The sequence below is a fragment of the Triticum dicoccoides genome, chromosome 1B (genome assembly GCF_002162155.2).
Source record: "Triticum dicoccoides isolate Atlit2015 ecotype Zavitan chromosome 1B, WEW_v2.0, whole genome shotgun sequence".
Classification (NCBI taxonomy): domain Eukaryota; kingdom Viridiplantae; phylum Streptophyta; class Magnoliopsida; order Poales; family Poaceae; genus Triticum; species Triticum dicoccoides.
Genome location: NC_041381.1, coordinates 508,976,042 through 508,988,945, shown reverse-complemented (window position 1 = coordinate 508,988,945; position 12,904 = coordinate 508,976,042). Strand labels below are relative to the sequence as shown.

The window sequence follows — 12,904 nt, the reverse complement described above, 5'->3', positions numbered from 1 at the left end:
GGATGGTGTTTAAGATGTCTATGCATTTAATTTACCAAAAATGTCAGGCAATGCATAAGTATACTCTACGGCCTTCTTTGGATTGGAGGATTTTCACAGGATTTTCATGGGATATCAATCCTCAGGATTGTTTCCTATGAAACGCATTTGGATCAAAGGATTGGGCCATTAAAATTCCTCAGGATTGGGTCTCCAAGGTGCTGATTCCAAAGGAATTTACACATGAGGTCTGACCTCTGGAAAAAATCCACAGGATTGGCTATGTCATGGCAATCAAATCCTCCATTTTTCCTATTCCTTTGTTTTGCAAATCCTGTGATCCAAAGAAGCCCTACAAAATTGTTCCCCCTCCGCCCCAAAAAAAGTGTATGACAAAGAACAGGGGCAGGGACGAAGTTGCATCGTTTTAACTGCTCCTTTTCAATTTCCTATCCTTTCAGGCCTTCCATTTTTTAACTTCCGATGCTGCCTTTGAGATTCTATGTGGTGGTATCTGATAATGTCTTTCTCTGTGCTTTATAGGTGGGTGGAACCTGTCTCCGAGTTTTTCTCTGCTCTACATGATAGTCCTTGCATGCATCGACAGAAGGTGGTGATTATCAAATTTAATAGATCACAAATCATCTTTGATAACATGATATAGCTCAATAATATTTGCATGCAGACTCAAGAGCATGGATTGCAATCTCCGCTGGAATCATCCATCGATAAGGGACCATATGTTAATCTCATGGAAGATGGAATGGTAGCTGCAGTGACAAACGAGGATACCAACACTCACGAATCCTTGGATAAGCATAATCAGGCTGTCAGTGAAATGGAAGGCAGTGATGTTAATGTACAACAGAATGGGATCACCAGTGTGTTACAGGATGAGAGTCACAGTGCGGTGAAGAACACAAGCGGCACAGAGGATAATGTACCGTCTGCCCAAGGCCCTGTAGGGTCACAAGAGCAGAGAGAAGAGCTCTCCACAGATAAAATCCGAGATGCCATCGCCCCCGTTAAGAAATCCATTAACCAGCTCATTCGATCCCAGGGGAGGTCGGTCTGGTGGCTGGCTTACATTGCTGTGGTAACATCTTGGCCCTTGCTCGGTGCCATAGGTTTTTTCTTGTATAGGAAGAAGTTCAGGAATTCTTCGCCAGCCAAGCGGTTGTTAAGAGGCTAAAGAAATTGTGATATTTCTGCCTACACAAATTTGTTTCGCTTGTAATATGTAAAATTCTGGCAATAACCACTGATGCACATATTTGTCCATCAGTGCTAAAAGGAAATAATAAAAGGTCAAGTTGACATGCTACTTCTCCAAGTTTCTGTTTTAGGAATTACACCCTCTGTTCCTAAATATAAGACGTTCTGGCAGTTTTAAGGCCTCCTTTGGTTCATAGGGTAGGAAAATTATAGGAATAGAGAAGTCATAGAAAATGAGATGACATGCATCTCAAATCCTATGAATAGGAATAGAAGAAGAGATGCTCTTTGGTTCACATTATAGGATTTTTTTCATCGAGTCTAGGCTAATTTTTATTTTCCAATGAAATGTGAAGGATAGGAAGAATTCGTTTATATGAATATGATTCTATTCCTACAAACCAAACGGCTGTAAAGGAATTCTTACAGAAATCCCATCCTATAGAATTCCTGCATAATTCCTCCAAACCAGAGGAGGCATAAACATTTAGGAACAGAAGTAGTAGGAAAGACCTCCACGCATTTTGCTTGTTCTGGTGTTTTTTTCTTCCTATTCCGAGCTTCTTATATTATACTCTACTTATATATCTATACGATATTTATAACTCATCTCGCTACAGAAAATAACCTTTGCACAAAAAAGGGGGGGAAATGTATCGATGTGTGGTTTCACAGATGTATCATACTCCCTCCGTCCGAAAATACTTGTCATCAAAATGAATAAAAGGAGATGTACCTAGATGTATATTAGTTCTAGATCCATCCATTTTTATCCATTTTGATGACAAGTATTTTCGGACGGAGGGAGTACCAAATATCGAACAAACTTACATCGTCAGGTTAGCTACAAATAAAGGATGGAGCCAGATACAACATCTATCTAGTCTTCTGCATACCTAACCATTACCGAAGTTGATGACCCCAGAGAATAATAGAAATACACTACTAAGAAAGAGCAGCTGAAGATTACATGCTATGCTGATAGCAGATGAAGGATTTACAGTACTTGGTAACTGCGCATCCCTCTGAGATCCAAGCACTGACTAAGATCAACAACAGGATATTAAATCACTCCTCTTTGTCATGAGCAAGACGAACCCGATGCCTTAGTTCTGCTCTCTTCCATTTCACCATTAACTGACATAGTGTAATAAGAGAGCTAACCTGGAACCATCAAAAAGATTTGGATTGTAAACAAAGCTGAATCGCAAAGCAGACTCTAATAGACGAAAAGGTTTACTTCGGAACATATAAGATCTTTTACTAACCACGGTGACGATGGATATGAAGACAAGGGGGCCAGACCAAACAACGGAGATGAAAACTCCAGCACGGTCAAAGTAATTCCGGCTGGCGAAGACCTTCCAGTGCTCTGCTAGGTAGATGTTTATCTTTTCAGCTAGATACACCCCTGAATCTGCAAACAGGAAACCGTGGAACCAATTAGAATGTCTGTAGATCGAAAGGCCAGGTGCCTGCCCTAGAGATCTTGTTGCAACCTGCTGTATTGGCTTCATTTGGTCCTTCTCAAAACACTAGAAATTACTTGTGTTGCAAATTATGGCTTAAAGTTGTACTTACTTACTTACGAAGCCTTTTATCCCAAACAAGTTGGGGTAGGCTAGATATGAAACCCTTTCACGAGGATTTCCCAGGAGGTCACCCATCCTGGTACTACTCTCGCCCAAATGGGTTTCATACCCAAAAGAATGGCTAGTTTTTATGTTGTCTCGCCCAAATGGCTTAAAGCTGTACAAAATAAGAAATTTAAAGCAAATTTGAGGAGCACACGCTAACAACTACAATTCCACATATTTTTTCCCAAGTAATTAAAACTGTTAGTTTATAGCATGCTTTCTCTGCATCATACTATAAGCTGTTCTAGCCTTGCACTTTTCTGTAGCAAGCTAAATTTCTCACATCGTTCCCATTCAACGCCCTTAAAATTCATTGCGATATTCTGAATGTTTAATCTTTGTGCCAAGGCATCGAATTTTAGACAAGGCAATGTCGCAATTTTGTCAAACCTTAACTCTTCTGGCAAGAACTAGAATGGCAATACAATACGACATCTATGGTAGCACGAAGCTGGCATTCAGTTATGTGCCAAAGGTAGCGAGACACACCTAGAGCAGTGATATTGCTAACTGCAATCAGCCAATCAGTGGATCATGCCCTAATTGAAAACCTCCACATACTCACCTTTATCTTCAGGTTTCAATCTTATACTAAGAATTGAGTTATACAAAACGGATTGCACAAATAGCTGGACTACATATTACTCTGCTGTTGATGTATGAAACATAACTAAAACTAAAATTGGACAAAAGCTGCCGTGGTTAGTAGTTGGAACTCATAAAGATAAAATCATAGCTCCACTCCCCGGCAAAAATTACTGGTCTGTCCCGTCCCAGAGATGAGAACTCACAAGCAAGAAACAAGAAGAAGAACTGCAGGTTGGCATTCCTCCTCAGCCCGACGGCCGTCAGCAGCAGGCCCGCGTGGAGCGCCATCAAGCACATCAGCCATGGCTCCTGGACACGCGGCGACCGCGAGCCGTTAGTTAGTTCCAAAGGAAAAATACAGGGGGAACAGACAGGGAGGGGGGATTTTTCGCGGGGTACCGTCCAGTCGACGGCGCGGACGAAGGCGAGCAGGCTGTCGGCGGCGGGGCCGATCCCGCTGCGGAGCTCGGAGGAGAGCGCCTGGACGAGGCCCGACACCTGGTCCAGGTGCGCCGTCAATGCCGCCTGCACCTCCTCCATTGGATCGCGCGCGGCGGCGGAGCGCTGGCTGCCGCAGAGGGAGGCGAGTCGCGTCTTCCTTCTGCCGTTTTCCCCGTTGCGCGGTGTACAGCTTTGATGCTTTCCCAAGCATGCCCTCGTCAGATCTACTGTACTGGTAAGATGTCAAAAAAGAAGTACTCCCTCAACCATTCCATAATATAATGTGCACATGCTTTTCCAGATTCAATTTTGACTATAAAAGCAACTTCAACCGGTCGACCTATTTCGTCCACCGCCGTCCGTTTGGGTCGGTGCGGACACAAAAGGCGGCCCAACGTGCCGACCCAAACGGACCCGCGTCCGCTTTTCGTCTGCGGGCGACCCATTCCCGGCTCATTTTTGAGCCGGATTTGCGTCGGCGCGGACATGCGACGGACGCGCGCACGCTCGCCTTCTTCTTTCCCGTGCCCGCTGGTCGGTGGCACACTGGCCTCCCCCATCCAACAGCAACCCTCGCCCGCCTCCTTCGTCACCGGCGCCACCGTCCATTTTTGCCGGCGACTCTGCCAGCTGCCGCCGCCTCTACATCCGCCCAGCAACGCCGCCCACTCCCACGTCGCCCGCCGCCGCAATCTTGCCGTCGGGGAGCCGACTGCTTCCCACCCTCGCGCCCCCAGCCGCCCCCGACCAAGAAGCCGCCTTGCCGCCCGGCCAGATCCTCATCGGCACGCTCGTCGGACGCCGGCAGGGCAGCTAGCTGGTCCGTGCGCGTCGCGACTCCCTTCGACGGTCGTCTCCTTCGTCGACGCCCCGCAAGCTGTTCGACAGTTTGCCAAAACCCAAACTGAAGCCGATCAGAATTTTAGGAGGCTTGACTAGGTTGAATCTCGTCCTCATGCTCCCGCTCCCACCCCTCCCCGCCTCCACACCACCGACACCACCACACCGCTCGTCGCCGGCATCTCGCTGCGTCGACACCCGTGGCTCCCCTCTAGTGGTTGGGTTCTCCTCCCCGAGGCGGACCGTGTCGTTCAGCGCGGGACTGCAGGTGGCGCTGAGGTCGCTGTCGAGCCCCGGATCGTCCTCGGTGCTCTGCGCTGGTGATGGCGTCGCCTGGAGGAGGCGGAGTGGCCTCAGATCAGGAGATCCATCGGCTGATGGCGGAGGTGGCGAGGTTGCAGGAAGGGGAGAAGCAGGCGTGGATTGCGGTGACCCGAGCGGCGCGAGATGCAGAGATCGCATCGGGGCTGGTGATAGAAGTGTTGGAAATATGCCCTAGAGGCAATAATAAATTAGTTATTATTATATTTCCTTGTTCATGATAATTGTCTTTTATTCATGCTATAACTGTATTATTCGGAAATCGTAATACACGTGTGAATACATAGACCACAATATGTCCCTAGTGAGCCTCTAGTTGACTAGCTCGTTGTGATCAACAGATAGTCATGGTTTCCTGGCTATGGACATTGGATGTCGTTGATAACGGGATCACATCATTAGGAGAATGATGTGATGGACAAGACCCAATCCTAAGACTAGCACAAAAGATCGTGTAGTTCATTTGCTAGAGCTTTGCCAATGTCAAGTATCTCTTCCTTCGACCATGAGAGCGTGTAACTCCTGGATACCATAGGAGTGCTTTGCGTGTATCAAACGTCACAACATAACTGGGTGACTATAAAGGTGCACTACAGGTATCTCCGAAAGTATCTATTGTTTTATGCGGATCGAGACTGGGATTTGTCACTCCGTGTAAACGGAGAGGTATCTCTGGGCCCACTCGGTAGGACATCATCATATGCGCAATGTGGCCAAGGAGTTGATCACGGGATGATGTGTTACGGAACGAGTAAAGTGACTTGCCGGTAACGAGATTGAACAAGGTATTGGATACCGACGATCGAATCTCGGGCAAGTAACATACCGATAGACAAAGGGAATTGAATACGGGATTGATTAAGTCCTTGACATCGTGGTTCATCCGATGAGATCATCGTGGAACATGTGGGAGCCATCATGGGTATCCAGATCCCGCTGTTGGTTATTGACCGGAGAACGTCTCGGTCATGTCTGCGTGTCTCCCGAACCCGTAGGGTCTACACACTTAAGGTTCGATGACGCTAGGGTTATAAAGGAAGTTTGTATGTGGTTACCGAATGTTGTTCGGAGTCCCGGATGAGATCCCGGACGTCACGAGGAGTTCCGGAATGGTCCGGAGGTAAAGATTTATATATGAGAAGTCCTATTTTGGCCACCGGAAAATGTTCGGGATTTTTCGGTATTGTACCGGGAAGGTTCTAGAAGGTTCCGGAGTGGGGCCCACCTGCATGGGGGGACCCACATGAATGTGGGTAGTGGGGGCAAGTCCCCACACCCCTGGTCAAGGCGCACCAAGATCCCCCCTTAGAAGGAATAAGATCATATCCCAAAGGGATAAGATCAAGATCCCTAAAAAGGGGGGATAGCAATCGGTGGGGAAGGAAATGATGGGATTTCTTTCCTCCCACCTTTGCCAACGCCCCAATGGACTTGGAGGGCAAGAAACCAGCCCCCTCCACCCCTGTATATAGTGGGGAGGCGCATGGGAGCTTCACCCTTGCCCTTGGCGCAGCCCTCCCTCTCCCAAGTGCTCCTCCTCTCTCGCGGTGCTTGGCGAAGCCCTGCAGGATTGCCACGCTCCTCCACCACCACCACGCCGTTGTGCTGCTGCTGGACGGAGTCTTCCTCAACCTCTCCCTCTCTCCTTGCTGGATCAAGGCATGGGAGACGTCACCGGGCTGTACGTGTGTTGAACGCGGAGGTGCCGTCCGTTCGGCACTAGGATCTCTGGTGATTTGGATCACGACGAGTACGACTCCTTCAACCCCGTTCTCTTGAACGCTTCCGCTTAGCGATCTACAAGGGTATGTAGATGCACTCTCCTTCTACTCGTAGCTGGTTTCTCCATAGATAGATCTTGGTGACGCGTAGGAAAATTTTGAATTTCTGCTACGTTCCCCAACAAGAAGCTCGTATGCATCTGGTGCTGCGAGCCATGTCGCGGACAAATCAGGAAGAGCGAGATCGACTATTTGCGAGGGGGCAGCCGCTCACGCCAGATCTGATTCTGGAGTGGGCTTCAGAGGAGGCATCTTCTACTTCCCGTGCTCAGAGGGCGAAGTGGAGGTTGTTCAGGCAGGACTCGAGCTAGACAGTGGTGACGTCGCAGTTGCGGAGGAGATCAGACATCGCCGGCGTCCCAGGTTTCCCACAGGCCAATTCGGGTGCAGAGCTGCTTCCCCGCGGCTGATGCTTATGGCAGGGGGCGGGTTCAAATTCTGCTCAGAAGGGGTTGTTGAGGGGCCCGGGCAGGTGGGGATTCCGGTGGAGGAGTGGGCCTCGGTGGTCAACAAGGAGGAGGAGGAGGTGGATTCGGGCTACTTTGGTCAGCTGTGGGGATCCCCACTTTCCCCTCCTCTCCCACTTTCCCCACTTCCCCCTCTTCCTCCAGATCCAGGGCGATGCTTAGGTGCGAGGCTGAACCCTAAGGAGGATGAGATAGCAGTCTGGATCCAGAAAAAGCAGTTTGAGGCCAAGAATTTCTCTGTGATAGATTGTTTCCCTGCGAGTGAAGAAGACTGTCAGTCCAATAACCGCGTCAATTTTAGCTGTAGTAGCTCGCCGTGGGGAAGAGGACCGCGGCTGAATTTTGCTGAGATCCAGGAGAAGTTTGTGATGGCTGACGGCAGAGGCAGGGGGAGGGGGCGAGGTGCTCGCCCAGCCTCTTCGCAGCAGCAGCAGGGGCCGATTACAGAGCCGGGGGGGGGGGATGCAGCAATTTGGGTATCTGCCACCGTTCTTTGGCTTCCCTGGGGCCCCTCCGCCGTGGATGTTTGCGGGAGGCTACCCTCCCTACCCGACCCCTCCAATGGTTCTTTAGCAAGGGCAGCAATGGGAGCAGCCAGGAGGCGAGGGTCAGATGAGGCCTCAGGCGACTGATTCTCAGCTGAGGAAACAGGGGAGTGGCAAGCAGCAGGCACATCAGGGTCAGGGTGGTGTGGTAGGGAAAGATAAATTGAAGAGGAACTTGGATAAAGGAGCAGGTGGAAATAAGGCTCAGGTCCAAGTGCAGGGGGTGAGTAGCAGGGAGTTCACAGAATATGCGCAAGTGACTTGCTTCAATTGTGGTGACCTAGGGCATCATCAGGCCGTGTGTGAGCAGCCGAAGAAATGTTTCATATGCAAGGCCACTGCTCATCAAGTTGAGGCTTGCCCAGTCAAGAGGAAGCCACATCAGGTGGCTAAGTACATTGGCAGTGCTGCCCCAGGCTTGGGTTTTTACCATGTAGAAGCTCCTGATCTGGGTTCAAATGCTCTGGGGAGTATGAGGAATTGTGGCATTGTGTATGTGGAGGCTGGAGAGTTATCTAAGGAAGAGTTGATCAAAGAGTTCTCTGAAATTTACAAGACTAACTGGCCTTGGCAAGTGAGGGCTTTGGGAAGATGGTCCTATGTAGTTAAATTTCCACCACACATTTCAGTTGAGCAAGTAGCGGGGTACCCTTGCTTTGGGCTGACAAATCCAGATATCACTATGAATGTTGAGGTGTGGAAAGAAGAATTAAAAGGCATGGAAGATCTCAAGGAAGTTTGGGTCCAGGTTAGGGGGTTGCTGCCAAGATGGTGTGAGTGGTCTGTTTTAGATCAATGCACCTCAGCTTTTGGGCTGTTGATTGACTTGGACTGGCAGGGGATGTTTCAGTCTCTGTTTGAGCGTGTTAGAGTTAAAGTTCAGTGTAGGGACCCCACCAAAATCCCTACTGAAAGAGTGTTTGGCATTGGAGGGAAAACCTTTAAGGTGAGGATGACTGTGGAAGTTCCTATAGTGGATCTAGTTAGCAAGGATGTTGAGGTTAATGGAGGAGATGATGACAAGAGAGAGGATCCAAGCAACCAGAAAGATATGGATACTAATGGCCTGGCAGATCAAAACAACACTGCCAATGATTCTGCTTCTGGAAGTAATGGAGGGTCTTTATCTGGAAGAGGAAATGGCAGTGGAGCTGGTTTCCAGAAAAGGTCTATTGATGGAAATGCTAGTAGTGAGTTTAACATGTGTTTTGGGGATGTTCAGGCTCAAGTTTGTGATGTGGGTTTGGATGTTTCTTCTGTGATGCCTATGGAAAATCCTGAGATGGAGGCTACTACCTTCATTTTCTCTGAAATGCAGCAATTGAATGAGATGGCTGGGGAACTGGAAGATCTGGAAATTGCTACCCAAGAGGTTGATGTGGTGACCCAGGCTGATAGCCTCCCTGAGGATATCATGCCCACTTTTCAGTCTCTTGGTAATGATGAGGTGCTTCAAGAGAAAAAAGTGCCTGAGGAACAGGGGGTTCAGAAAAGAAGGAAGCAGAAGAACCGGGGGCTAGTGCAGGCTGCCAGGAAAAGTACTAGAGTCCTTGGAAATCAAAATACTATTGAAAAAGCTCAGCTGCTAAAGATGAAGCAAAACCTTGAAATCCCTACTATGAGAGGTATTGCTTCAAAAAAAACCTTCTGTGTTCTTCCTGTAGATGAGTTAGTTGGTATGTCTGGTAAAGTTGGTGTTAAAATTGGAGAGGACTTGTCTTCTCAGTCTTGTGATTCTTTTAGTAGGTCCAATGATGTTTGTGAAAATCTTGAGAATGGCAACAATGTAGACTTTGATCCCACTGTAGATGAGGAGTTAGGATGGACTCCTGTGAAAAGTAGATGGGGCAAGCACCCCAGAGAGAGATTCCAATGAGATACATCTTCTGGAATGCTAGGGGCATTATGGCCCCTGGGAGAAAGAAGTGTATTGAGGATATGATTTGTCCTTTAAAACCTGCTTATGTGGGTTTTCAGGAAACTAAGCAAAGTAGTTTTTCTAGGAATTATCTTAAGAATTTGCTAGGTAGCAGGAATTTTGAGTGGAATCTTGTAAGTGCATCTAGTGCCCCTTAGTGATTTTGGTGTATTGAAGACTTATAGGTTAAGGGACTAATGCGTTGTGAGTGTACACAGGTCTATAAGTCTATGAGGAGTTTGATATTTACAGAGAAAGTCGACCCCTAAAAATGAATATCTTCGACTGAAGATTTTGGTATTCCTGAAGACTTTCATGAAGACTTTGAAAGTGAAGAAATTGGTGTGTCCGTGAAGACTTGATATTCATGCGAGGAATATGAAGCTTGAAGACTTTCATTTTCATAGTTTTGTTTTTCTCTTTCTTGAGTCATAGGAAACACCGTACTGTTAAAGGGGGTCGAGGAAATACTAAGGAAAAATTTCCAAGTGATGCTCAACTCAAAATCCTAAACCTACCAAAACCTTCGAGTGAAGCCTTTGGAAATCTCATACAGTTCAGTCACTTTCTTCAGTGACAGAGATGAAGTTCTTTTGGTCGCTGAGGAATTTGTTCTGACTGAGGAGTTAGGAATTCGCCAGTGCAGATTGCCTACACAGTGAGGAACACGATAGCCCTGAGGAATTTGAGAGTCAAATTTCCGACCGTTGCTGTGTTGCGCGCCAGCTGTCCCAAAATATCTTATCCACCTAACGGTCATATCAGACAAGGGCATTTATGTCTTATCATGTCGGGCTGCTCCCTAGGCTATAAATAGCCGCCCCCTACAACCACTAGCTGGTTGGCTGCTCCGAGAGAAACTGACACTTGCCATTTGAGAGCAACCCATCCTCCGAGGACTTTGAGCGAAAATCATCGAGTGAGGAAAATCCCAAACCCAAACACCTACAAACCCCAAAGTGATTGAGCATCACTGAAGAGATTGATCCTGCGTGGATCCGACGCTTGTTACCTTTGAAGACTGTGCTTCTTCCAGACGGTTAGGCGTCATGGTCTAGAGCATCCAAGAGGAATTGTGGATCGCCGAGTGACCAAGTCTGTGAAGGTTTGGAAGTCGCCTGAAGACTTACCACGAGTGATTGGACGAGGTCTGTGTGACCTTAGTTCAAGGAGAATACGGTGAGGACTTGGTGTCCTGAGCTGCATGCTCAGCGACTGGGTGTTCGGGACTGTGTGTCCTCGAGTTTAAATACTCAACCGCTCCAACCAGACGTACAACTGAGACAACAGTTGGAACTGGTCTACCAAATCATTGTCTTCACCAACCTAACTGGTTCTATTTCCTCAACTCTTCCATTTCCTCATTATTGTGTTGTGTGATTGTTCATATCTGTGTTTGAAGACTTTGACTGAAGACTTTCTCAATTTCCTCAGTTCAATTTCTTCAGTCTGTTTGTCTTCATCTTGTGTTATCCTGTGCTTACACTTTCTGTACTCTGAGCTTGTCTTCATTTCATCATGATGACTATGTCTGTATCCTGTTATGCTTACTTCTGAGTACTTATTCCGCTGCAAGTAGTTCTTCACTAAGGAATTTCCTCACCGGCAAATTCCTCAGTGAAGAATTCATAAAAATCACCTATTCACCCCCCTCTAGTCGATATAACGCACTTTCAATTGGTATCAAAGCAAGGTACTCCCTTGTTCTGTGTGATTTTGGTTTAACCACCTGGAGTTCTAGTTATGTCGACCGCAGGTATGATCAAGGTCTCCACTGGGTGTCCTACCTTCGATGGCACGGACTACCCCTACTGGAAGAATAAGATGCGAATGCATCTTGAAGCAATTGACAACGATCTCTGGTACGTTGTGGAAAATGGTGTTCCCTTAGTCACACCTTCCCTGAATGCTGCTGATGTGAAGAGATTCAAGCAACTCGATTCGCAAGCGAAGAATATCATATGTGGTCATTTGAGTAAAGGGCAGTATGGTAGAGTGAGTGCTTTGGAAACTGCTAAGCTTATCTGGGATAGGCTCTCCAAAGTAAACGAAGGAGTCTCAACTCAACGTGACTCTCGTGTTGACGTTCTTCGCAATCTCTTCAACCGCTTCAAAAGACTCGACAATGAAAATGTTCAGCAAACCTTCGATCGCCTCACTGGTATCTCAAATGAGCTTCAAGCGCTCCAGCTTGCTGAAAAGAGAGATCTCTATGGTTCAAGCTATGGCAAACCACATGCCCTGAAGGCCAAGGCTGTGTCTGAATCTGAATGTGAAGACTCTGGTAGTAGCCTTGGTGATCCTGAAGAATTGAGCCAGGAGCTAGCACTGCTCGTGAAGAAGTTACAGAAGTTCTCAAGACGTGGTCGCTTTGGAAAATCCTCAAGGAGCAGTGATTCCTCATCAAGTGACTATAAGAGAAGGCTATGCCACAAATGCAAGAAGCCTGGTCACTACATCCAAGATTGTCCTCAGTGGGACAAGGAATTAAAGAAGAAGAAATACAAGGATTACAGTTCTGATGATGCCAAGAAGAAGAAGAAATCTTCAAAGTCTTCATCATCAAAATCCTCAAAGTCTTCATCTCACAAGAAGAGAAACTCCAAGAAGGCTCGGGCATTCATTGGCAAGGAAATGGACTCTGAAGCTGGATCTGAGGAACATGAGGAAGAGGAGGCATCCGAGGAGTCTGAGTCAGGTGTGGCAAGTCTAGCTCTTGCTACCTCATTTGTCAGCAAGTCTATCTTCAACTCTGAAGAAAATGGCAACACCAACAACGCTAATGAAGATAATGATGACTACACTCCCACCTATTGCTTCATGGCAAAGGGTGCCAAGGTAACAAAATACCCCTCCTCTGAATCTAGTGAGGATGAATCTGATGAAAATCTTAAGCCTAGCTACTCTAAACTTGCTAAGATTGATGTGAAACAACAAAAGGCTATTGAAAAACTTCAAAACATGCTAGACAAAAGTGATGATATGTTGGGTGATGAAATGGACCGCACTAAAGACTTAACTGAAAATCTTCAGAGACTTCAGTCTAAGTTTGACAACCTTCAAAGTCATCATAACACTCTCTTATCTGATCACGAGAAGCTTTCTTATGAATTTCTTCAAAGAAAGCAAGATCTTGAGAAGCTAAGAGTGAGTTATGACGATCTTCAGAAGG

At 47.1% G+C, this 12,904-nt stretch overlaps 2 protein-coding genes across 3 annotated transcripts in view; one reads left to right on the top strand and one right to left on the bottom strand.

Moving 5' to 3' along the window:
• LOC119345318 (embryogenesis-associated protein EMB8-like) overlaps positions 1–1,303 on the top strand; it is a 6,482-nt gene extending 5,179 nt beyond the window's left edge. For both annotated transcript variants that reach the window (XM_037615452.1, XM_037615446.1), the window contains exons 13-14: positions 523–589; positions 665–1,303. In XM_037615452.1, coding sequence (XP_037471349.1) covers positions 523–589; positions 665–1,171 — 574 coding nt within the window. In that variant the 3' untranslated portion in view covers positions 1,172–1,303. The remainder of the gene's footprint in view (positions 1–522; positions 590–664) is intronic.
• Positions 1,304–2,002: 699 nt separating this feature from the next.
• LOC119345306 (transmembrane protein 18-like) lies at positions 2,003–4,071 on the bottom strand. Its single transcript, XM_037615440.1, has 4 exons — positions 3,819–4,071; positions 3,623–3,728; positions 2,463–2,611; positions 2,003–2,358 (listed from the first exon to the last, which is right to left on the bottom strand). The coding sequence occupies exons 1-4, from the start codon at positions 3,957–3,959 to the stop codon at positions 2,263–2,265; spliced, it is 492 nt and encodes a 163-aa protein (XP_037471337.1). The 5' UTR covers positions 3,960–4,071; the 3' UTR covers positions 2,003–2,262.
• Positions 4,072–12,904: the final 8,833 nt, after the last annotated feature.

Bases quoted from the DNA above. Each gene is read 5' to 3' on its own strand.
- LOC119345306 (XM_037615440.1), bottom strand. From the start codon at position 3,959: ATGGAGGAGGTGCAGGCGGCATTGACGGCGCACCTGGACCAGGTGTCG. The intron at 3,729-3,818 runs GTACCCCGCGAA...CCGCGTGTCCAG, and splicing joins TCCGCGCCGTCGACTGGACG to GAGCCATGGCTGATGTGCTT. The intron at 2,612-3,622 runs GTGAGTTCTCAT...TCCTGTTTGCAG, and splicing joins CTTCTTCTTGTTTCTTGCTT to ATTCAGGGGTGTATCTAGCT.